Source organism: Alosa alosa, chromosome 13 (genome assembly GCF_017589495.1).
Source record: "Alosa alosa isolate M-15738 ecotype Scorff River chromosome 13, AALO_Geno_1.1, whole genome shotgun sequence".
NCBI classification, from domain to species: Eukaryota; Metazoa; Chordata; class Actinopteri; order Clupeiformes; family Clupeidae; genus Alosa; species Alosa alosa.
In genome coordinates, this window is record NC_063201.1 from 29,948,540 (window position 1) to 29,970,623 (window position 22,084).

A 22,084-nucleotide genomic window follows, 5' to 3' on the forward strand; every position below is an offset into this window, starting at 1 on the left:
AGCAGATAACCTGACAGTTTTTTACTATATACTGCATTTAGATCAGTATATAGTTTATAGCAGCACTGGTTGTCCAACCAAGTACTTTTAAAGTGTTTTCTGTTGAAGCACAGATATATTCACTTCTATGACATCAATTTATTTACAGGGTAAAAGAAAAGTACAGCAGTTTAATTTAGTTGTGATTAATTAATCACCATGAACTTATGAAGCGTCTATTTTACAAAGCTTTATACAATAATGCTGACCTATAGATGTACAGCGAAACACCCTAGGCTACATTTCTGAACAGATATTCATGCTAAAAATACATTCATTGTCCATTCCATATATTCATTTGTTTCGTCTATACAGATCCCAATTCAAATTTTAGATCACTCATCTTAGTAGACAGAAGATCACTCATCTCTATAGATAGATATATGTTCTGAGATATGTCACTATATCTCAACATATGAAGGGTTCAGATGCAAAAGCCTCTAAATGCCACCTATGTCAAAAATGAGATAAAGATGGTGAGGGGATGCTCTCCACACATAGTATACGCTAATCAAATAATTTAACTTCTAAACCCACTAAATACCACTCTCTTCCTGGTCTGAAATATCGATTTATAGGCAAAAACCTATAGGAGCCTGAATTTAAATGCTCATTTAAAAGAAAAGTAGTCAGACGGATTTAGAGGGTTTTGCATCTGAACTCTTCATATACAGTGCAAGGGCCAATGAATAACACTATAAGGGGTAAACCATTTATCTTTCTCCTCTTCCCTCCTTCTCTTTCTCCCGTGTGACTCCTCCGTCAGACACTTTCCTGGCCTCCCTCTCGGCCTCTTCTGCCTTCCTCCTCTCCTCCTGCTCAGTCTCTAGGAGCCAGGAGCCCCCCAGGTAGCCCGGGATCTCGTCGGCCCCGGACCTGAGCGAGGGCTCTGGGTTCAGCAGCTGCCTGAAGAGGGACAGAGCTAGCGGGCTGAAGATGGAAAAGTACGGAGCGATTTGGTCATAGCAGTTGGCGTCCTCCTCGCTGTCGGCCATGTGGTCGAACCACTTCTTGTACGCGCGGAAGGACGGGTCATCTGAGGTGCTCTCCTCCCAGGGGAAGCAGCTGGTCAGCAGGCAAAACACCAGAATTCCCAAGGCCCAGCTATCCAAACTGGGCTCTACGGACATCCAAATATCCTCCTCTTCCTCCTCCTCCTCCTCCTCCTCCCCATCCACTTCCTTCTTTGTCCTGCTTTGAAGTTTCTTCCTTTTGGCCACGGCTACCTCAGGCACGCAGAAGGGTGACTCATACCAGACGGCACGGACCTCCGTGCCCTGAGCCCTCACCAGGCCAAAGTCCCCCAGCTTGACCCAGCGGCACGCAGCATCACAGAGGAAGATGTTCTCAGGCTTAATGTCACGGTGCACAAAGCCAAGAGAGTGGAGGTGGGACACAGCCCCACTCAACTGAGATATCACTCTCTGAGAGCACTCCTCACTTATACCATCCTACAGAGAGAGAGAGAGAGAGAGAGAGAGAGAGAGAGAGAGAGAGAGAGAGAGAGAGTGTCACTGAGATGCCACAAGCAGCAGTCCTTTTTACCGTCCTTTTTCTTTTCTTGATTATTTCCTTTGTCTTTATGTCTAATAATTTTAATGTAAAGCTAATTCTTAACATGCTATACCTGTAGCTTTGGCAACAATGACTTTATTCATTCATGCCAATAAAGCACCATTTGATTTAAGAGAGAGAGAGTTCCTGAGATACCACATGCAGCGTCTCCTGCAGCTTAGTCTCCTCAAAGTGAAGTGCATTGCATTGGGTCGATGACAAGACAAATTATCTTGGCATTTTTTCAAGGCACTGGAGACGTAAGGCGATACATGCGAGCCTGCCTGTGTTTGAGTATGAGGATTATGAGCATCTGGAGATGTTATGAGCATCTGGAGATATCCTCACTCAAGCCTCGGAAATGTGACAAGAAAGTAGTGATGGATGGCACAGTATCTAAATAGGATGTGTTGTGAACACGAACATGATGAGACGTCACATTGTGAACATGGTGTGGCGCTTGCAACAGAGGAAATAGCAAAGAAGTGAACCAATGACATCAGTCTCAAAAATATGTTGCAAAATGGGAGTTTAAATGGGATTGGCAGTGAATAATGTTAGCACATACAGAATGAAATGCTGACCTTTGACACAATGACATCATACAGGTCACCATGGAGACCGGCCTGTTGCGCAAAGACGTAGTAGGAGGGAGTGGAGTAGAAGATCCCGAGGGCTCGGTTGAGAGAGGGATGAGTGCAGAAGGACAGCGAAAGGTTGTATTCGCGCAGGAACGCCTGGAGGGACGTGTCCGGGCGAGGGAAGAACTTCAGTGCCATGGGTGTCCCTGGAGGGCCAATCAAAAAGCAAACTGTGTAAACAAGCCATTCTTTACAATGATGTCTATTTTGTTTGGCGTTTAAAAGTGAGGGTAGCGCTGCACACTCTGGTTCCATATCGATATATGGTGTTAAAAGTACCATCTCAAAGTCCCACACACCTATTTTCTTGTGCACAGCCAGCATGACTTTTCCATATGACCCCTGTCCCAGCAGCTTGATAAGCTTAAAGTGCTCTGACGTCTTCAGTGTGGTCAGTGACTGAGCTGTGAGATAGCAGAGCTCGTCCAGTTGCTCTGTCGCAGCCTAGAATAAAAAAAACACATGTCAGCGTTATCAATGAGTTTCCCATGGCTTCAAAAGTTGTAGGTTGATGTACAGTATCAACATCTCCAATTCTGATGCATAATAAAGTACGCCAAAGTACACATTGTCTCTACACCAACTGTGTTTGAGTGTCATCAAGAACATATTTAAAGAAAATGTGAAGTAGTATAAGTTGGACATTTGATAATCATTTGATTAAATAGTAACTGTTTTAAACAACTGAACTGCTACAAAATTGAGACCTCAAGTGCCCTTCAGTCAGAGCTGTCACACTGCTAATGAGTCTGGAATACCCACTGTATACTCTGTGCTTACATTAGTGAAGAACTAAATGCCACCACAGCATACCAGTATTGTGTGCATGTCTTCTCATGTCTTCCAGTTCAAACAGAGACACAGCCAAACAATACATGGAGGTTTTAACACCTCTATCTTCACCAGCCCCCGGACACACCTCAAAATAGACCAAGTCCATAGCATACTCCCTTGTTACACAATCAAAATGACTGTATCAATATCAACTACAATGTGTATTTATATCAAAGACTTTTCCCTTGAGCATATCAATCAGCAAAGTTTCCACCTGTTCAATAAGAAACCCTTCCCATGCAATAGCAGACGGCATGAACCTATAGGACATTTTGTGACCACTGGAGTTCGCCTGGAATTTGCAATGACTCTGTACGCAAGAACAACGTCATGACTAGGATTTGAGCTGTGTGGTATTTGCAATTACAATGGAGTGCAGAGAAGTGTTCCACTGATATGAGTTGGGCCTGTTGTAGACACGTAGCCATTGTACTGTATTTTGAGTTGCTATGGAACACTTAAGTGGAAAAAAATGGGATTGTCCTTGTCCTATCGGCGGGCTATGAAGTGAGTTTGATGCCCTGCCAATATAAGTCGTCCAGGGTACACCACATGTACATCTAGAATAAGATGTTTCAAAATCACACCGTTGACATATACACTGCCATTCAAAAGTTTGGGGTCATGTAGAAATTTCCATTCCACTCTATTATAGACAGAATACCAGCTGTGATCAGTTGCATTGTTTGTTTTTTTAATCAGGGCAGTTTTAGATTACATTATGTGCTTAAATAATTGCAAAAAGGTTCTCAAGTGTTTTCTCAGTTAGCCTTTTGAAATGATATTAGTAAAAAGAATGTGCCATTGGATGAATGGTTGCTGATAATGGGCATCTATACTTATGTAGATATTGCATTAAAGATCAGCCATTTACAGCATCAATGATGAAAACAAGGACATTTCTAAGTGACTCCAAACTTTTGAACAATAAGAACACCTACATCAGGTTGAATGCACAAAATCACTAAATCTGTTTAATTGTGAATACTACAATTGATTAACTGTTTTACTGGACCCCCTCCCCTCCAATTTACAAGGAAAATAAGGGGATACACACCAATTCAAATCAGAAACGCAGTCAGCCACCAACAAAAAACTTCCCCAGGACAACTTTTTATAAATACATCCCTACTCCATACATCCCTACTTACACCTGCTAGAGCTCTAAAGCTTAAGGATGGCTCACCCACAGGGATCTCCCCATGTCATACGTTATGTAACCTATGCATTAATGGACTGTGCCTATGCTGTGCCATAACAAAGTGACATTCAAGTCCTTCTAATCCTGAGTGTTTATTAAGTAATCCTTAACATGTCATAGGACCCCCTTGCAATGTGGTTGGTATGAGAAGAGACAACTGGTCTAATATTTTTTATAACAAGCTGGAACAGGAGCTAACACTATTAACACTTTTCAATGGTTAGCAAAACTGACCAAGAAATACCGATCTAAAAGCTGAGACTCCTTCCAGCAATTTTGCTCTTCTCAAAGACAATATGTCTGCATCAAATGCAATTTTCAATGATTTGTAAAGGATTAATTATTCAATGAAATATACAGTATGAAAACATATTAAATTGTATTTTACGTAAACCCTTGTTACAGAGTTTATATGCAGTCTTACACATTTATAGCACAAAATAGCACATTGATATTTTTTGTGCAAGCCCTGACCGCAGTCCCACCATTACTTTCATGATAGTAAAGTTTTGACTTAGATTCATCAGGACATACCATGCTGCTATTACAGTGCACATAATAGATTATGCATATTTGGCAGGCTTATTTAAATAAAGTGTGATCCAATCATTCCATATTTCTCAATGAATAATATGTAGGGATATATGGGAGCTGATTATCAAGTATAAAAACCTTAATATCTATTTATAAACAGTTATAAATGCATTTTAAATGCTTTTAAGGGTTTACTTACTGTCATGTTGTTGACTCTTCTTCAAAGTGACTAATTTCTCTATTGTTCTCTCTCTATCTTAGATTGTCCTGTCCATATGCAGTCATGAACAAACTTTTCACTTTGGAGTCTTATACCCTCTCGTTGGGTTAGTGCTGGCTTGCTGTGCGCGATCTTTACTTGCTGTGGACAGCTTTTCTAAGTCAACTGCTGTGATTCTGCCCACGCACAAGTTGAACGCACTTGCATGTTGTGTTGTATCAGACCGATAGGACTGTCCTGACTGACTCCGACTCTTTAATACTCTGTCCCCTTTCACCACCCTCTCTATTCCTCCCACCCCTCCCTCTCCATGTCCCTCGCTCCCTCTCCAAATTCTCCCATTTGTTTTCCTTGCAAATATGTATGCACTGCAGCTGCCTGGCATGTCAGACCTCCCTCTCACCCCCATGTGTCCGTCCCTCACTCAGTGTTAATGTTCTAGAGTGTCCAATCTGTCAGTTAGTCCGTCTCCATCAGCCTGCTGAATTCCTCCTGAGACCGCCTTCTGTCCATCTATATCCCCTACCTGCTAATCCCAGCTCCCTCATAGAACCTCCTATCACACCCTTCTCCTATCCCCCAGTGCATCCCCCTCCATCAGTACATTCTTTCCGCAGCGTAGGATTCCACTGGTAATAAGGAGAGGTCCTGGATTTGCAAGGCCAAATTAGCTAACAAGATGTTTCCACAAATAATTACTTCTAATTTACGACCATTTCTCAAGATTGTATGAACTCTGGACATTGGGTTATATTTCATGGCAAAATTAACGTTATTTCAAAACTTTTCCAGTCTTTGCAAATGTCTTCTGCTGCATAATTCCTTTCATAAACTGATTGAGTTAACACACACTGCAGAAGTCATTAATTTTAAGAGCATATAGGCGAGCTTATTTAGCATCATGCCTCATTCCGACCTCATCCAGACTCTCCATTCTTTTCACAAAATCCTTCAGAGGAAATCATTTCTGGGTGACAAAACTCGCAGCTGAAGCTTTCACCTTGCAAAATGGCTTAATACGCTGATAATAGGCCTATGCTGTCTGACTGTTAGCTCTGTATCCTTTTTCACGCCCGTTCTGTCTCTCCTGACCTCCTCCTCTTTCTAACTCCTCATATACATAACCTTATAGATTTCATGCCACAGCCAGTGTTATGTAATGCAAACAGTCACTGTTGTCACTACCACCGACGCCACTCCAGGGCTACAGCTGCCAGCTTAGTCTCGTCTGCATCCATGGTGCCATGACAGTCAACTCTCTTGAGTCGACACTTCTTGCTTCATTCACTCATCACCAGTTGTCTAATGAACACCATGACAGCTGCATTTTCCGATACTCTCCATTCCATCATGTTCTTCTATGAGTCTTAATTCAGATTGAGACTCATTGTTCATGGGTCAATCAATAAGTATAGCCTTTAATAACGGCTCTGACTGGATTTAAGTTTCTCTTGAGTTGAGAAGATGACAGTCCAGATGTGACAAATTTCCATGTTTAGGCCTTTTTTAAGCTATGTGTTCATGAGCCTACATATAAAAAGTGTTTAATTTGGTTGATGGATATTTTAATGTCACTGTCAGTGGGAGGCTATATCTTAATCAACAAAAATGCCTGTGTCCAAGTCTAAATAGGGCTACATTTCACAACAAAAGTCATGAGGCCATATGAGCAGCTGGGTTACAGGTGTATATCGCCGCTGGGTGGTCACTTATGCTATAGCAACCTCTAACGTTACACAGACATAGAAAAAGAAAGAGGGTGTTTATGTGCTATTCATACCGCAGGTGCTTCAGCTGCGATCGTTTCATATAGTTCGCCAGTCGTTCACAGAATGTCAAACTTAATATTGCAGATGCAGCGATGATTTATGGTGATTTATAGCTCACCTGTCAGACATTTTTTCTGATGAAAGCCTAACTTACTCTGTTACACAACAGATGTATCATAGCCAAGACATTTTACCCGCCTTTGTAATTTACTGTAAAAACCACACGTAGTTTAGGCCTACTTTGTGTGGTTTCGCCCCTTCATAAATATTAAAAAATAAGAAAGTGCAAGGGGGTGCGGTCCATCCGGTAGCTAGAGCGGAAGCGGAAGTGCCGCCATCTCCTTGTACTATTTCAGCTACAACAGGGTCAGTATAGACACAAACTAGATACATATTATGGTATATTGCTTTGTAAACATGTATTAACTATTATGAATATTTTTTAAGTAAACTCCATATGACCATTGATTTGTACAACAGACAAGTTGTCACATGACGAGATTCTAAATACACCTGTTTTTGTAGCCACTTCAACCGCTAACTTAGCCTGCGAGAAAGGAAGCTGGCCATTGGCAGCCAGCTCGTTATCATCGGCTGCTGCTATCTACCTTCGCTAGCTAGCTTAATGGCTAGCATTGGTTCCATGTCGTGACAGTTATATAAATTGTTCATTCGTCACCTTTTATTCACACTTTCTTCCCCTTCCCCTTTACCCCCACGCGTTTACTTTCACTGCGTGTTTGTGGCTGACAAGGAGAAGGGAAATTGATTGGTAAGTAGTACCGATAACCTAACGTTACCCAGATGATGGTTGGGACCAGAGAGGTGCTAGCGTGTTAGCCAACAAGCTTTTCTGTTTGTTTAGCTAGCTAGCTAGCAACTTGTTCGAGTTCGTTATTGAATGTACCACCAGTGCTAGTTGGTGGTCCACTGTAAACAACCCAATACTTTCAAATGGGGTTTGCTTGTCTGGTCTTTATCGTTGTTCTCAGTTGTACAAAGTCAACTAGCGTTAACTTAATGCAGCTATCCATTTTGCTAACCAAGTTACCTATGTTAGCTGTCTAGCGAGCTAACTGGGTGGGGGTCTTGCATTGGAGGGTGTGTTCCTTGATAACAGGGCGAAGCAGTTAACGCTCGAGACCGTGCTGTCACTGTCATTGTCGTCATGTTTGGTTGGTGATATATTTAAGCGGTCTTACTGAAGTTTAGCTTATCACTTTACTTTTCACCTTCATAAGTTTGAGTCACAGTTAACTTTACCAAGCAAGCGTGCTGTCAGTACCTTAGATGGGTTTATAAACGTTAACCTTAGATCTCACTTGCACACTGTGGATCAAGGATTTTGGACTTTTTTTTGTTTTGTTTGAAAGTCATGTGGACATTTGCTGCTTCGTTGTGTTCTCGTCATTTATTTTAGCTTGTTTCATACGCTTTGTTAGCTTTGAATTAAAGTATAGTGCAACACATTACTTACATAAGAGGAGGCCTATTTAGGGGGAAAGTAGTTAGGCCAAACTTTCCTCATTGTCACTGAAGGTCTTTTGGTGACTAACTGAAACTTTTGGGACTTTGCTCCAGGAATCTTCAACTCGACTTTTGGAACGGTTATCAGGTTGCGATTATGCAATCAAGTCGCATAGTTGTGAGCACAATGTGCCATCTATTTGTCCCTTATCGTACACTGTATTCATAGAAGATGACGAATCCCCTTTACAACTCAATTTGAGAGGCAGCGACCAGCATAATGTCATTTTAAGTTTGGTTTGTGTTTGTGTGTCGGTGGGAGCTGTCAAACACAGAATAAAATTGAAAGAGAAACGTTGCAGACCTAGTCTATCTGCAGGTTTTAACTGGAACTGTGTAGTCTAGACACCCAGTCATCCAAAAACATTTCTGTTTGGTGAAGGTAATTTCCTACTCTGGTTGTCTTATGTGCTGTAGAATATCACTATTGATATTTCATAAAGTAAAATGCTCTGCAGATTTCCCTGGGCTTTAATTTGACTGACCTTAGGTTTGTCTGTGAAATTGAATTCCTTTTGATATTACTTACTGCTGACCATTATTGCCCTGTAAACCTCTTTTTTCAGACTGTATGTTTTTATACAGCCTCCTCCTTTATTTATCCCCTGTGCAGTTTCCCCCCCCAAATCTCCACTGTCGGGAGCCAATGTCGCCCTGTGGAGGCGCAGGGAAGTGGACAGGCTGAAAGAGTGAGCGTGCCCAAGTCAGCTCTGTGACTCCTAAGGCAAAAAAAAAAGAAAGAAGGCAAAAAGAGAGACAGACACGCCCACGTCCACGTTGGTCACTTTTTAGCAGGTAGGTGATTGCTCGTGCCTGTCCCTTTGTTATTCCTGACCTGTGGACTTGGAAGTCAATGTTTTGACCAGAGCGAGTGCTCTCACCCTGCCACTGGGCTGAAGTGATTTAAACACTTCATGCTGGCGCTGTCACTTCATGGAGCAGATAATTCAAGGCCACAGGAATTTATTGCTCCTCTTAGTCATTGGATTTTGTGTTCTGGTGTGATTTTGTCTTATCTTTGTGCTGGCGTTCTGGAACAATGGGAAGTTTTATTCGTCTTATTTCCAATATTCATTCAGTATTGGGAGGCAGCACCCTGTTGTACTGCAACTATTAATGTTTTATTGACCCTGTTTTACAATCTCTTAGATTTCAGACGAGTCAGATAGCCAAGCTGTTGCCATGTCGACGTCTTCGCTACGACGGCAAGTGAAGAACATTGTGCATAATTATTCTGAGGCAGAGATAAAGGTGAGTGTTGTACCAAATCCCTTGTTTTCTACGGTGCCTTTTATTTCTCACCATGCACCTGTGTAATCTGTCTCTTCTGCCGTCCCACAGGTCAGAGAAGCGACCTCAAATGACCCGTGGGGGGCCCTCCAGTTCCCTCATGTCTGAAATTGCAGACCTAACATACAATGTTGTGGCCTTCTCCGAGATTATGAGCATGGTGTGGAAGCGATTGAATGACCATGGCAAGAACTGGAGACATGTATATAAAGTAAGCATTACAGTGGCATTTGTTGAACCATCATTTCCAAAATACTAAAAGAAATGGGAAATAGGGGATTTCATTATATGAAGATAGGGCTGTGACAGACTTTTTTGATTGACACTTAACATACTTATTTGTGTTTTTGGTGTAGTTGTTACCATGGTGTTTTACCAGTATGTGCATACAGCCCCCCCCCCCCTTTTTTGTTTCTTGTTTTTCTTTTCTTATTGGGTGTTTTAGAGACCTAGATCATATATTTTTTTCATTCAGTTCCTTCCATTACTGTGCAGGTTTGGACATTGATTTTAAACTTTTATTGTATCTTTGTAGGCTATGACACTGATGGAGTACTTGATAAAGACAGGCTCTGAGCGGGTGGCCCAACAGTGCAGAGAGAACATCTATGCGGTCCAGACCCTCAAAGACTTTCAGTACATAGACAGAGATGGCAAAGACCAGGTACACAACCACTCCCTCTTTATCCTTGTCTTTGGCACTACAAACAACTAGTTAAAACACCTGTTGTTCAAGTTAAATTATAATGGATAGATAATTTAAATTAAGCATAAACACATGCTCACCTTAAGTTATGCTGTTGATACAAGCGCTTGCTGAGACGTGTATGTGCACAGGCTGAGTTCTGTTAAAGCTATACCAATTCTCAGAAACTCTTGAAGTTGCAGCCTGGAAGAAATTGATGCAAAAGCCTACACTTCCTTCTACAAACAATCCATCTGTGCACTTACTCCTGCACCTACTAAACACACACTGTTTACACACCCACACTGGTATGTGCACACACAAACAAAAGCACGCGCGCACACACACACACACACACACACACACACACACACACACACACACACACACACACACACACACACACACACTGCTACACAAGAACAAACTGAAAGCTCAAGGACTTTTGGCTTGCATGGTGAAACCCAGGTACCACTTTATAACACTTGAAGTAGACACACATACACACACACATTTCCCAAGGACGTTTTACACTGTGTGCCTGCGTTTGAATGGTCAGGTTCTTGTCAACAGTAATCTTTAGGAATGTGGTGGAGAAGGAAACGGTCAGATGGATGTAGATTTTCCCTCCTAACATGTCTACCGGTAATTTAAATCTCAAAACTAAATTACCGAAAGAACCAAAACATTTAGTTATCTTATTCATTTTGATAAATATGCAGTATGTTACCTGCAGCATTGGAAGGGCAGGCAACAGTTGTATAATCACACAAGACTACATACATTGTAGGGTTGGGCGATGTCCCCTTAATTGGCATTTGACGATGTGTACAGTAAAACATTGTGATGGACGATGATATCGTCAGTGGGTGGAGGGGGGGGGGGTGCTATATATGGTCTGATGAAAGTGGACAGCTAAGAGACATACTGACTAGGCTACCGAAGTTGTGTGGAAGAGCTGCTCCAAGAAAATCCTCGTAAAAGACGGATAGACAGCCAATCTGAACACTTGCTTGTGCACCAACCAGCGGAATATTCCACATTGCCAGCCTTCGTTGGGCCTAGCAAAAAAGCTACTTAAGACAATATATCGCGGTCACTCATTTAAAATCTTAAGTAGCCCTGTCTGTAACCTCATACGGCATCATCCCACGTTATTAGGCTACCAGCATGCTGACTACGAGGGCAGCGGAAAGTGAAAGTAAGAGGCTGCGATCGCAAACGTTCATCAAAAACTCAAGACAAAAAGAAAACTGTTCGCCAACGTCAATTTTTGCGAATTTGAACGCACCTCTGATTTGACCACATTATGCTACAAGGGAGCTAAGAGAAGTTATAATTGGAGTTACTTCATGACATGGTTTATCATTGACTTATCATTAATACTCAGTGGCATAAATATTGATTCTTTTTTTCACTTTGTGTCATTCTCAAGATCCAAAAGCTGCATACATAACACCATCCTCATTTACAGTTACATTCCCAGTACACAATGTATTAATGTCAAATTTGAGCACACTTCATGCTTTATGCACAACATAACACTCAACACTAGTCTCTCTTAGTAGTGTTTAACCAGCTTTTACAAGAACATTATCGATTAGGGCTGGTTTAGCCACGGACCTTCAGCTATCTTCAGTAGGCTACCTACTGTATGTGTATGGAACGGTCTAGTGACGTGTCAGTTAGCCTACTCATTTGCACCACTGGTTAGATGTAAAACTGTATTTCGTTACTTGTGCAATGACAAAGTTTGATATACTCTAATCTAAAAACTCAGAAATATGAACTGAACATGAATAAAATCTTAGTAGAATAAAATCTTCAGCACATCATCTGCTTATTCAAGAATAAACAAGCTGACTTCCAATGCATATGTATAAAATCCATGGCATGACCTCTTTGTTTGAAAAGGCAAACTGCATGGAACTGATGGGGATTGTTTTTTTTGTTTTTGTACCAGGGTATTTTATCAATCCAGTTGCAGTGGGCCTAGATCCCACAATTGATGAACTGTGATGAACTGCTCTATTTGTGATTGTTTTTAGAGATTTTAAACGTTTTTTATACCGATGCTACTGGTTTTGTGCCTGGTGCTACAAATCTTTTAACCTCTAGCACCAGTGCTATGTGTAAAAAAAAGTTAACGTCCAGCCCTGACAAATGATTACCGGTTGTAGCTTCTACAATATTAGTGCTGCCAATGTTTGTACTAGTGAGGTAAAGGTTCATCAGTGCTTATCTTCACTGGGCATTATTTTTCCACCCCTTAAATTACTGGCTACATGTGGTCATATACTAACTGTTTATGGTGTTTAACCAGTGGTGCAAGCTGTTTGCTTTGGCCAAGCCTAATAAAAGATGTATATCTGAATTGGAGATTAGGTTTTAGGATTGAAACCTTTTTTGTTGTTACAGTACAAACACTGGAACACACATAATATAAATGGAAAAGACTGCATGTACAGATGGTGTGGATGTGGAATTTTTAATTATCGCTGCAATGTTGTTTGTGCATAATAGGGAGTGAATGTAAGAGAAAAAGCCAAACAGCTGGTGACGCTACTGAAGGACGAGGAGAGACTTCGGGAGGAGAGGATCCATGCACTCAAGACCAAAGAAAAGATGGCACAGACCAGCAGTGGTGAGTACCACAGACCCCGCCTCATTACGCACCTGCTCAGGAGCGGAAACATCACTCGCTCAGGTCTCATTGGCTGTTGAATTACTGCTGTATAAAAATACCTCAATTATGTATTATATCTGGGCTGGTTTATTTTTATTTTTCAAATGGAAATTGAAAGCTAATCAGACCAGAAGAATGATGACTGCAGTCTGCGACCACTTCCCCCTTTCTTTGGCTAAAAAACAAAAACACATTTATACACATAAGTATGCACAACCACCAACATGTGCACGCTCTCCTGCATAACACATACATACACACACACACACACACACACACACACACACACACACACACACACACACACACACACACCATCATAAATGCCCGCTTCCCTGTGAACACGCTTTGGTTTCAGGCTTCACTGCTTTTGGGGTTAAAAGTCCAGCTAAACGCGCCGTGCTGCTTGTGTGTACACCGAGTGCACACTTGTGGAGCATGCTGGGGCCAAACCCCGGCGATTGGGGGCACTCATGTCTCGGTTCAGATCAGTGTTTGAGTGACCGGATCAGCGAGTGACGTCTGACGACTGTGATGTATGTCCCAGCCTCCTCTGCTCCCTCAGCTCCAGGCCTCGGGGGAGGCGGCCTGGCCGTGCAGCAGGGGCCGGACGGCGAGCAGGCGTGGCCACAGAGCTCCGGCGAGGAGGACCTCCAGCTGCAGCTGGCGCTGGCCATGAGCAAAGAGGAGGCGGAGCAGGTAAAGCCAGAGCAGCCTATCCGGACGCAGGTAACTCGGCCAAGGTCGCGAGAGACTGCGCCGAAGGCCTCGGCCTTGCAGATGGTCACGAGTCCAAAGTCCAGAGGCATAACCACTACCTGGTCACAAAACTGTCTGTTCTGTTCCATGTACACTTAAGCGCATCTTTTTTTTTTATTGTTTCCAGTTTTGATCATTAATTCCTGTGAAAGTTGAAGTCCAGTGTTACCAGTGAACTAAACTTTTCAGAGAAGCAATACCCATATGGGTCATTGGGCATTGGAGAGACGCTCACATGATTGCAAAGTGGTTGTGGCCTAGTTCAGAGCACAGAGGGTAAATATCTGCCCCTACTCACCTGTTGACCCCAATCCCCCCCCCCTCCAGCCCAACTCTGACCCTCTGGAGGATGCGGAGCTCACCTATGCAATCGCTCTCAGCCAGAAGTTACAAGAAAAGGTCAGAGGTCAAAGCTCACCCACGGCGACCAAAGTCATCGTGGGCCGTCTGCTTTCGCTCTCTGTTCCACTCCCAAAATTCTGAACGCAATCTCAAATGTACAGCCAACTCAAGTCTGAGTTCTGATTCAAAGTAATCCTGATGGTCACTGGCAAACATTAATGTTTTTCTGCACCTCTGTTTCTTACATTAGACAGTTGTAATCATTAATTCATCTTGGAGGTGAATAAAAAGGTTCATACATGGTATAGCGGACAGAGGTGTTTAGAAGTCTTCATGCTTTGCAAGAAATCATGGTGCCACATTTATTTTGGTGAAAACCTAAGCCATCAGAAAACTGTTGATAACTTGCAGTTGTCACTTCTCAATGAATAACTAAACACATGCATGATAAAAAAAAAAATCTATTTGTAATTATGCAAAACACTTAACATGGAAATGTTGAATCTGCCTTACTGAAAATACAACTGGCCGCCTGTGTCAGTAATCACCACATATCCTTCCCTTCGCTGTTCTCACTAAATGCATGCTTTCAAACACCAAACCTATCTCCATGTGCTACACCTTCAGGGAAGTAAATGTTTTACGAACACAAACACGTCTCAAGGGCTGATGGGGTATGGGGTCGACATTAAACTCCATCTCCCATCAGCCCCCCATGTTTGATCTGCTGAGGCTGTGGTTGGGTTGGTTCACATCCCTGTCTGATGATGTGGCGGTGGTGTATGATTGGCAGGAGGAGCGCCTGCGCAGGGGAGACGACCTGAGACTGCAGATGGCCATCGAGGAGAGTAAGAGGGAGAAGGCCAAGCCTGAGGAGGTGGTGTGTGTGTGTGTGTGTGTGTGTGTGTGTGTGTGGGAGTGAGAGAGAGGGGGAGAGAGAGGGGCATATCCAAATGTGGTGGGTATGTGTGTGAGTGTGTGCAGGGGCGTTGTGCAAACCATATTTTTGGGTGGGCACGGGGCTGAGCTGCATTTTTTTAAAACCCCTTTTCAAGATCAAAACAAAAATTAGGCATGTCATGTCCGATGGGATTGCTTTTAATTTTGCCTGTTTCATTCTGGCACATGAAATGTTAAAATCATATACCAGTAGTCACTTAGCCTACACAATGTTGGTCATTTGTTCAAAAATAGCCTACTGTAGCCTATAGCCTAAAATTATTTTTGCAGTGTAGGCTAAAACCCATCAGCCAAACGTTGTGTTTTTTTTTTTTTTTTCTTTTCTGTTTACCGCCCTATGTCAAGCTAATTCCACATGGAGACTGCAAGTAGCCTAGCCTAATTTCAAAGTATTTACATTGGATGGCTGCTAGGCTACTTGCAGTGTTAACAGACAACTTAAACGATCTTGGATAATATTCAATTTCCAGTTGTTGTCCTTAGGGCTACTGAAGACACTACACCACAGACAGCTTTCCATTGTTATTCCTGACAAACCTATGAGCTTAATGCACACAATTGTGATTAGGCTACCCTGTGCTAATTTAATATAGGCTAACTAACTAATTCATGTTTGTCCATTTTTTTATCCATAATTTCGATTTAAGGGGGCAAAAGCACTGTTGCTACCTGTCTGCCTCCCTGTCTGCTTTGCCAAAGTCACCGTCTTGTTAAGTCCCGCCTATTGAACAGAGATCAGCCAATAGCTAGTTCAGAACCAGCACCAGCTGTCAAACAGCTGAATGCAGCTACCCAGGGAGACCCGAAAGAGAAATGCGTGGATGACGCGTTAACTGCGGCCTGATTAGCTAGTAACAATGCATTGAAATGAATCGCCCCTTTGGAAAAATGTCAATCTTGTGATTTTTGGCGGGCACGTGCCCACCCTAATTGTATGGGCACAGCGCCACTGAGTGTGTGGAAGTGTGTGGAAGATGAAGGCCGAAAACCCGCTGAACTGTGTGTACCTGCCTCTCACTCTCCAAGAGTTACCTGCTCTGTCTGTGTCTCTCACCCTGCGTGCGTTCAAAACAACACTCTGTCAAAACAACAGTCTGTCTGAAAGTGTGTGTGGGAGTGAGTGTGATGGTATCTGCCTGCTCTTCTGTCCGTCTGTCTTAATTCAGGGCTGTGGTGCTGCTGTGGATGGAGTTCTCACTCTCTTGACCACACCCCCACCCCACCCCTTCCGCCTATGTAGTACAGAGTTCAGTGTTGTCAGGGCAGCTGGTAGACTTTACCTCATGTACCACAGAATACCACATACCCAGTTGTCACTACCTCTGTGCCTCATATATTTCTGACTGAATCTGTCTGGTCGTGTTCACATGTGGCATATTTGGCTTATGTACAGTAAATCATGGTCTTGGTTTAGTTTTTGGGGTTCCTTTGAACAAGTTACCCTTTACTTGCTAATATGCCGGTGCGATGTTTTTAAGTGAGCATGCCCGAGGACCCATCACAGGATGTGGTCACTAACACAGCCATTCTAATGGACCATTACAGAATGTGGTCACTAACACAGGCATTCTAATGGAGCACCAAAGTGTACTTTGTTTCACTGGTTTAGTTTTTTGAGATGGCGTTACCGTGGCTGAGACCATCAAAAGGAAACAGACAGAACAGATAAGCCAGAGTACAGAATGATTCTAAAAAAACTGCAAATGAAGTTGTTGATGAGCAACATGTAAGTCAGCCCTGCATGCCCCAGAACTCAAATGCCACCGTTTTTTTTTATTTTTTTTGTCTGCGCTAGAGGAAGGAGAGCATAGTAACTACGGTCTGTGTGCACGCCACTCTCATAGAGGCACGTGTGTGTGTCTGTCTGTGTGTGTGTGTTAACTGCTGTCTCTGTCTCAGAGCTCCCTGATGGAGTTGGGTGCTGTTGACCCATGGGGCGCTCCTGCTGCCCCGACGACATTGGGTTCTGCTGGGCCCTCCCCTCCCCCCACAGCAGCACCGGCCCCTGCCCCTGTCGCTGGGCCCTGGGGTGCGGCAGACCCATGGGGGGCTGCCTCGCCCTCTTCCCCCCCTGTCGATCCCTGGGGCGGGGGCCCGCCTAAGATAGAGCCCCCTCCAGACCCGTGGGGAGACTCCGCCAGAGCCAACTCCGACCCTTGGGGCTCAACAAGTGAGTGCAGCCATCCTGTAGCCTCTTACCTCTGGACATGTTAAGTGTGTGGACTGACTCGTGCACTTAATAGTAACAGGTAACAGTCAAGGACATCGGTAAGAACTTAATGAGGCCCATGGAAACAATTTCTACTTAATAAAAACAACAGATTTACCTGGTGAACATTTAATTGGAGAATTAACTTTGGTTATGTATAATGTTTACAGTACAGAAATGGTTCATGTAAAGTTGCACTTGCTCTGTGAATGTGAGCTGTGTGTTTGAGTATGCAGAGTTTGAGGTGAACCAGTGTCCTGTGAGATTACTCTGCTCTGCTGTCCCATTTTGTTCTCGAAACAAATCAGATGTTTATTAACTGCTTTTTCTCAAATGATATTCCTCAAATTGATTTTTTTATTTTATTTTAAGCATTTCCTCAAGTAGATATTGACAGATATTGACATCATAGAGCATTAAATTAAATATCAATGAAGTCATACTGATAATTAAGCTCTGATATTTACCATACGCAATGTGGTTTACTGGATATTTCATAATACTAATTAATACTCATTTAGTTTAAAATTATTAGAATCTGAAACAATTCTTTAATTGGAAACAGACCCATTATACTGTTGAATGTGGCATAGCAGTACCAGTCTGCCAGAATATCAAATCATGTAGTAGAAAGAGGCATGTATGTGGAAATATCTTCAGGTTGTCGTTCCTGTCCGTGATAAGGTCCACTATGAAGAACATGGATGTCTGTGCAGCCCCCCCATCTCTCCTCCCCGTCTCATCCCAACTGTTGTTGCCCTGCCTGTGTGTTAACCCTCAGCCCCTCCACCTCTCCCCCCTAGCTGTGACCCCTCCCAGTGCGGACCCCTGGGGGACCTCAGTGGCCCCAGCCCCGGCCCCTGTAGCTTCCGGGTCAGGTGACCCCTGGGCTGTGGACGGGCTTGTCCCTGTCACTGACTCCCTCACCTCTGATCCCTGGAGCGCCCCCACCAAACATACCAATGGCACAGGTACACATACTGCACACTTGCACGCGTGCACACACACACACACACACACACACACACACACACATATATAAATATACTCACATAGTCACTGCAACAGTAAAAATAAGCCAGTGTGCATACATTTAAGGAATAGTTTTCATTTGTCATAAAGGGCCCTATTTTGGCGGTTCCCTTTAGCAGCAAGCCGCGCAACTTCAAATATCAATATTTTGCAGTGTTTCCGCTAGATTTCTTTTTAACAGTGGCGGCAGGTCTGACTACTTATTGTTAAGTTGCAATGTGAGCGGCAGCCAGCAGGGGAGGATACGTCGGCAGGATTATTTAAAAAGCAACTGCAACTACATTGTGCGTCTGCCCTGATTCTGATACCGTGACGGTATTAATTAAACCGTGGGGGGCCGCCATGCTGAAATAAACGTAGAGGAAACACTGTTTTGATAGTCAGTGGCGCATTTGAAGGAATCTGCGAGACCATTTGGAACAGGGATTCCACTAAACCTTGCTTTACTAAAACCTGACTAGCAGAGTATAAGCTACATGCATTTGCACTCGCCTATTATTTGAACTCATAGGCAAACTAAAACTAACTTCACCGTGGTCTCATAATCAACGACAATTTTTGATTAATTATTAATTACTTTCACTACTACGACACAGGGTTACCATCGAAAACATAGCCTGAAAAAAGCAACACTTACCCCAGTAATGTTCGAATGACAGAATAAAAATCCTAAGGGTATTTATCCTGCAGAGGAGTTGCTGCTTACATCTTGTGACAGTGCGTCTTCAGTGGTGCTTTATATGCGCTTTTCGCTATAGACCAGGTTTTTCTCGGTCAGTGGCGTAATGATTTTTAGAGGGTGTAGGATGGCGACTTTTGGATCAAACGCCAGACCACACCTTATGTTGTTAATTGCCACACCCCTGGGCGCAAGGTTTGGGCGCGTGGCGAAAAATTCCTTACTTTGAGTGTAAGATAAGAATAAGCCTTGCGTCGCGCTTTGCGCCACCTTGCGCCAGGTGCATGATAGGGCCCTAAGTGTTTGAGAATCAGCCACACTCACACACATGCACACACACCAGGGATGGAAATTGGCAACAGCGAATGCTAGTAAAATAGGACAGTTGATTGTACATTTCATGCACAAAATAATGATTTACTACTGAATGGCTGGTGACCATTTGACCATTTATCTCTCAATGGCTGGTAGATGTTCACATCTTAAAAAGTTAATTTCCAACCCTGATACACACGCACACACGCACAGTTTCTCACCGTCAGCTCTTTGCCAGCCAGCAGTCCGAGGCGCTGAACTGAATGAAGCTATTGCCATTCTGTTTGGAGGAGCTGTGTTGTGTGCTGTCTGGAATGGGCCAGTCTCTGTCTGTCTGTCTGTCTGTCTGTCTGTCTGTATGTCTCTATGTCTCTCCTCTCCAGCATTCCTTTCCTCCACACATCAGTGGTCATTGTGAGACACCATCATGTCATAATGAGACTCTAACACTCCATTTTTGTTCCGTGTTCTCTTTGGCTCTTGCCTCTCGCTACTTGCGCTCCTATTTCTCCGTTTGTGTGTGTGTTTCTTCAGGAGACCCGGAGAGAAGAGGCTCATCAGGCGGCGACGGGAGCAAAGGTAGCACAGGCTCTCCCGTGCCCTTTGACCTCTCCTCGCTGGGCTCCAGCCTGCCCGTGAGGAAGACGCCTGAGTCCTTCCTGGGGCCCAACGCAGCGCTGGTGGACCTGGATTCTCTGATATCATCCAAGCCCAAACCCAAACAGCAGCCTCCTCCCTCTCTCTCCAACTCCTCCACGAACAACCCCTTCCTACAGACACAAGGTGAGGACCACTGCTATGGAAAACAAATGTCCTGTTTTAAGTATCTCATATGAAGTTATTTTTCTCCTTTCTAATCTCTCTCTCGCTCTTGCCCTCCCTCCTTTCCCTCAGGCTCATCCCCGGTGCCTGGTATGGCCGTCACCCCGGGCAGTACCATCTCCAGCAGGGGGGTTTCTCCCACCCCTCCTCCAACCTCCAACCCCTTTGGCTCGACCTCTATGGCTTCAATCTCCCCACAGCCTTCTTCGCTTGGTCTGAACCAGCTACGCACCAGCCCAGTCCCACCGAACCCCATGCTGGGTCACATGCCCCCCCCAACCCTGGGAATGGTTCCGCCCGTGATGGGCATGCCTGGGATGGGAGTCCCCATGGTGCCCCCCGGTATGGGGATGGGAATGGTGCAGTCAAGCCCGATGGGGATGCCCTTCAGTGGGATGTCCCCCATGGCCCCGCCAGGGAATGCCCACTTCATGGGCGCCGGGGTGCCCGGTCAGCCCCCATTGATTTTGGGCGGGTCGACGGGGGTGGGAGGGGTGATGGGTGCTGGGGGTGCAGTGGGGGGAGGTGGGGCCACTGGAGCGAGCACCAATCCCTTCCTTCTCTGAGGGCGTCTGACACTCCCACACTACCCTCCACAGCTCCAGCCCCTCATCACAAACAGTTTATGTGTCTGGAAATAACATCAACAACAACAACAACAACAACAAAAAAAATACAGAATTACATGTACATCTCTATATTTAAAAAAAAAAAATATGAAAAGAAAAAAAAAGAAATTTATTTTCTTTCACAGAAAGCATTTCAATTTTATGTTTTTTTGATTTTTTTTCCCTTGGGTGGAATGCAGAAGATTAAGAAGTGTTTATTTATTTAATTTCAAAATTGGTTTAAATTATTTTTCTTTTTTTCCCCCAGCCTGTTTGGGCAGTATAAAGGGTGGATGATGAGGGGCTTTAATCAGTGTAGGACATCACTGTAGTATGCCATCACCAGTACTGCGCAGACATGATGAAGTGATTGAGAGACTAATGAGTGATTGGGTGGGTGGGGGAAGAAGAGAGGGTCGAGCATAGCCACTAAAACAAAACTGATTGTGATCACACACAGCCTCTCCGTTCGTCTCTCTGCGGGAGGATCAGAAGGAGGGAGAAACTTGAGATTAAACGAGTGCATGAAGGATGGATGGGACAACACTCACAGCGACATTTCAGGCAAAACTGGTCGAAATCATTCAATGGCTGTATTATTTTAAAAATCTTATTTAATGTTTAATGTAATTTATTTTAATTTTTTGTACTCTAGGGAACAAGGAAAATCACACTGAACTATGCCATTAAATGAGCGGCCTGTCTTTCTCTTCCCTTCAAACATTTCTGTGTAACAATCAAAAAAAAAATGTGATTTTAAACATTTCATGAATCGAGGGGAAAATGGGAAATTGTGTGTGCGTGTGTGTGAAGGTATGGCTGTACATTGAGTGAGAGCAAATGTGTTTTAGCATGTGTGGGTGTGTGTTTGTGTATATACGTCTGCACTTGTGTTTATATGTGCATTTCCAATCTCCCAACCTCCTGGCTCACTACAGTCACTTGAAAGGCGAAATACAACATGAATTGTATTTTTTTTAAAGTCACTTTTTCAATGCTTTGTAAATGTGGGGATTAAAAGAAGGTATTATAAAAGGTCCTATTTTATTTTCAATTATTATTTCATCTTCTCTCGCCCCTCTGGATTTGTTTTGAAGCCTACATTTTTCACACTGTCATGTGTACAGGTCACCTGTACCCCAGTCTCTAGGCATGTGACCTCCACACGCTTCTTTCTCCTGCTGGTGTGACAAGAGGAGGAGAACTAAAATGCTTGTATAAAAACAGATGATCATCTGAATTAAAGGTAAAAAAAAAATAAATTTAATATGGGGGACTGGATGAATGATCCGTGCTGTCATTTTTAATTAAATTTGAATGGTCATATTTTAAAAATAAACTTGCAGGCGTAAGTCCAAATTTGTGCCATTTGTCACAT

The 22,084-nt window shown here is 43.5% G+C and overlaps 2 protein-coding genes across 3 annotated transcripts; one reads left to right on the top strand and one right to left on the bottom strand.

The window, feature by feature from the left end:
* Positions 1-636: 636 nt before the first annotated feature.
* sbk3 (SH3 domain binding kinase family, member 3) lies at positions 637-10,436 on the bottom strand. 2 transcript variants are annotated; one of them, XM_048260878.1, is made up of 4 exons: positions 10,396-10,436; positions 2,534-2,678; positions 2,178-2,380; positions 637-1,490 (listed from the first exon to the last, which is right to left on the bottom strand). In XM_048260878.1, exons 2-4 carry the CDS (start codon positions 2,556-2,558, stop codon positions 753-755), a joined length of 966 nt encoding a protein of 321 aa, XP_048116835.1. In that variant the 5' UTR covers positions 2,559-2,678; positions 10,396-10,436; the 3' UTR covers positions 637-752. The 2 variants fall into 2 exon arrangements, with proteins under 2 accessions (XP_048116835.1, XP_048116834.1); XM_048260877.1 differs by lacking the exon at positions 10,396-10,436 and adding an exon at positions 5,003-5,259.
* Positions 7,165-20,846, top strand: epn1a (epsin 1a). Its single transcript, XM_048260876.1, is given in 14 exon segments — positions 7,165-7,564; positions 8,933-9,114; positions 9,469-9,570; positions 9,661-9,690; positions 9,692-9,820; positions 10,145-10,273; positions 12,818-12,938; positions 13,528-13,679; positions 14,067-14,138; positions 14,875-14,958; positions 16,941-17,211; positions 18,054-18,221; positions 19,811-20,059; positions 20,171-20,846. Coding segments are annotated over 12 exon segments (1,968 nt in total). The 5' UTR covers positions 7,165-7,564; positions 8,933-9,114; positions 9,469-9,501; the 3' UTR covers positions 20,665-20,846.
* Positions 20,847-22,084: the final 1,238 nt, after the last annotated feature.

Excerpts from the sequence above, each read along its gene's own strand:
- sbk3 (XM_048260877.1), bottom strand. Across the intron at positions 2,381-2,533 it reads GGCTGTGCACAAGAAAATAG|GGACACCCATGGCACTGAAG; the intron begins GTGTGTGGGACT and ends TTGGCCCTCCAG. Across the intron at positions 1,491-2,177 it reads ATGATGTCATTGTGTCAAAG|GATGGTATAAGTGAGGAGTG; the intron begins GTCAGCATTTCA and ends CTCTCTCTGTAG.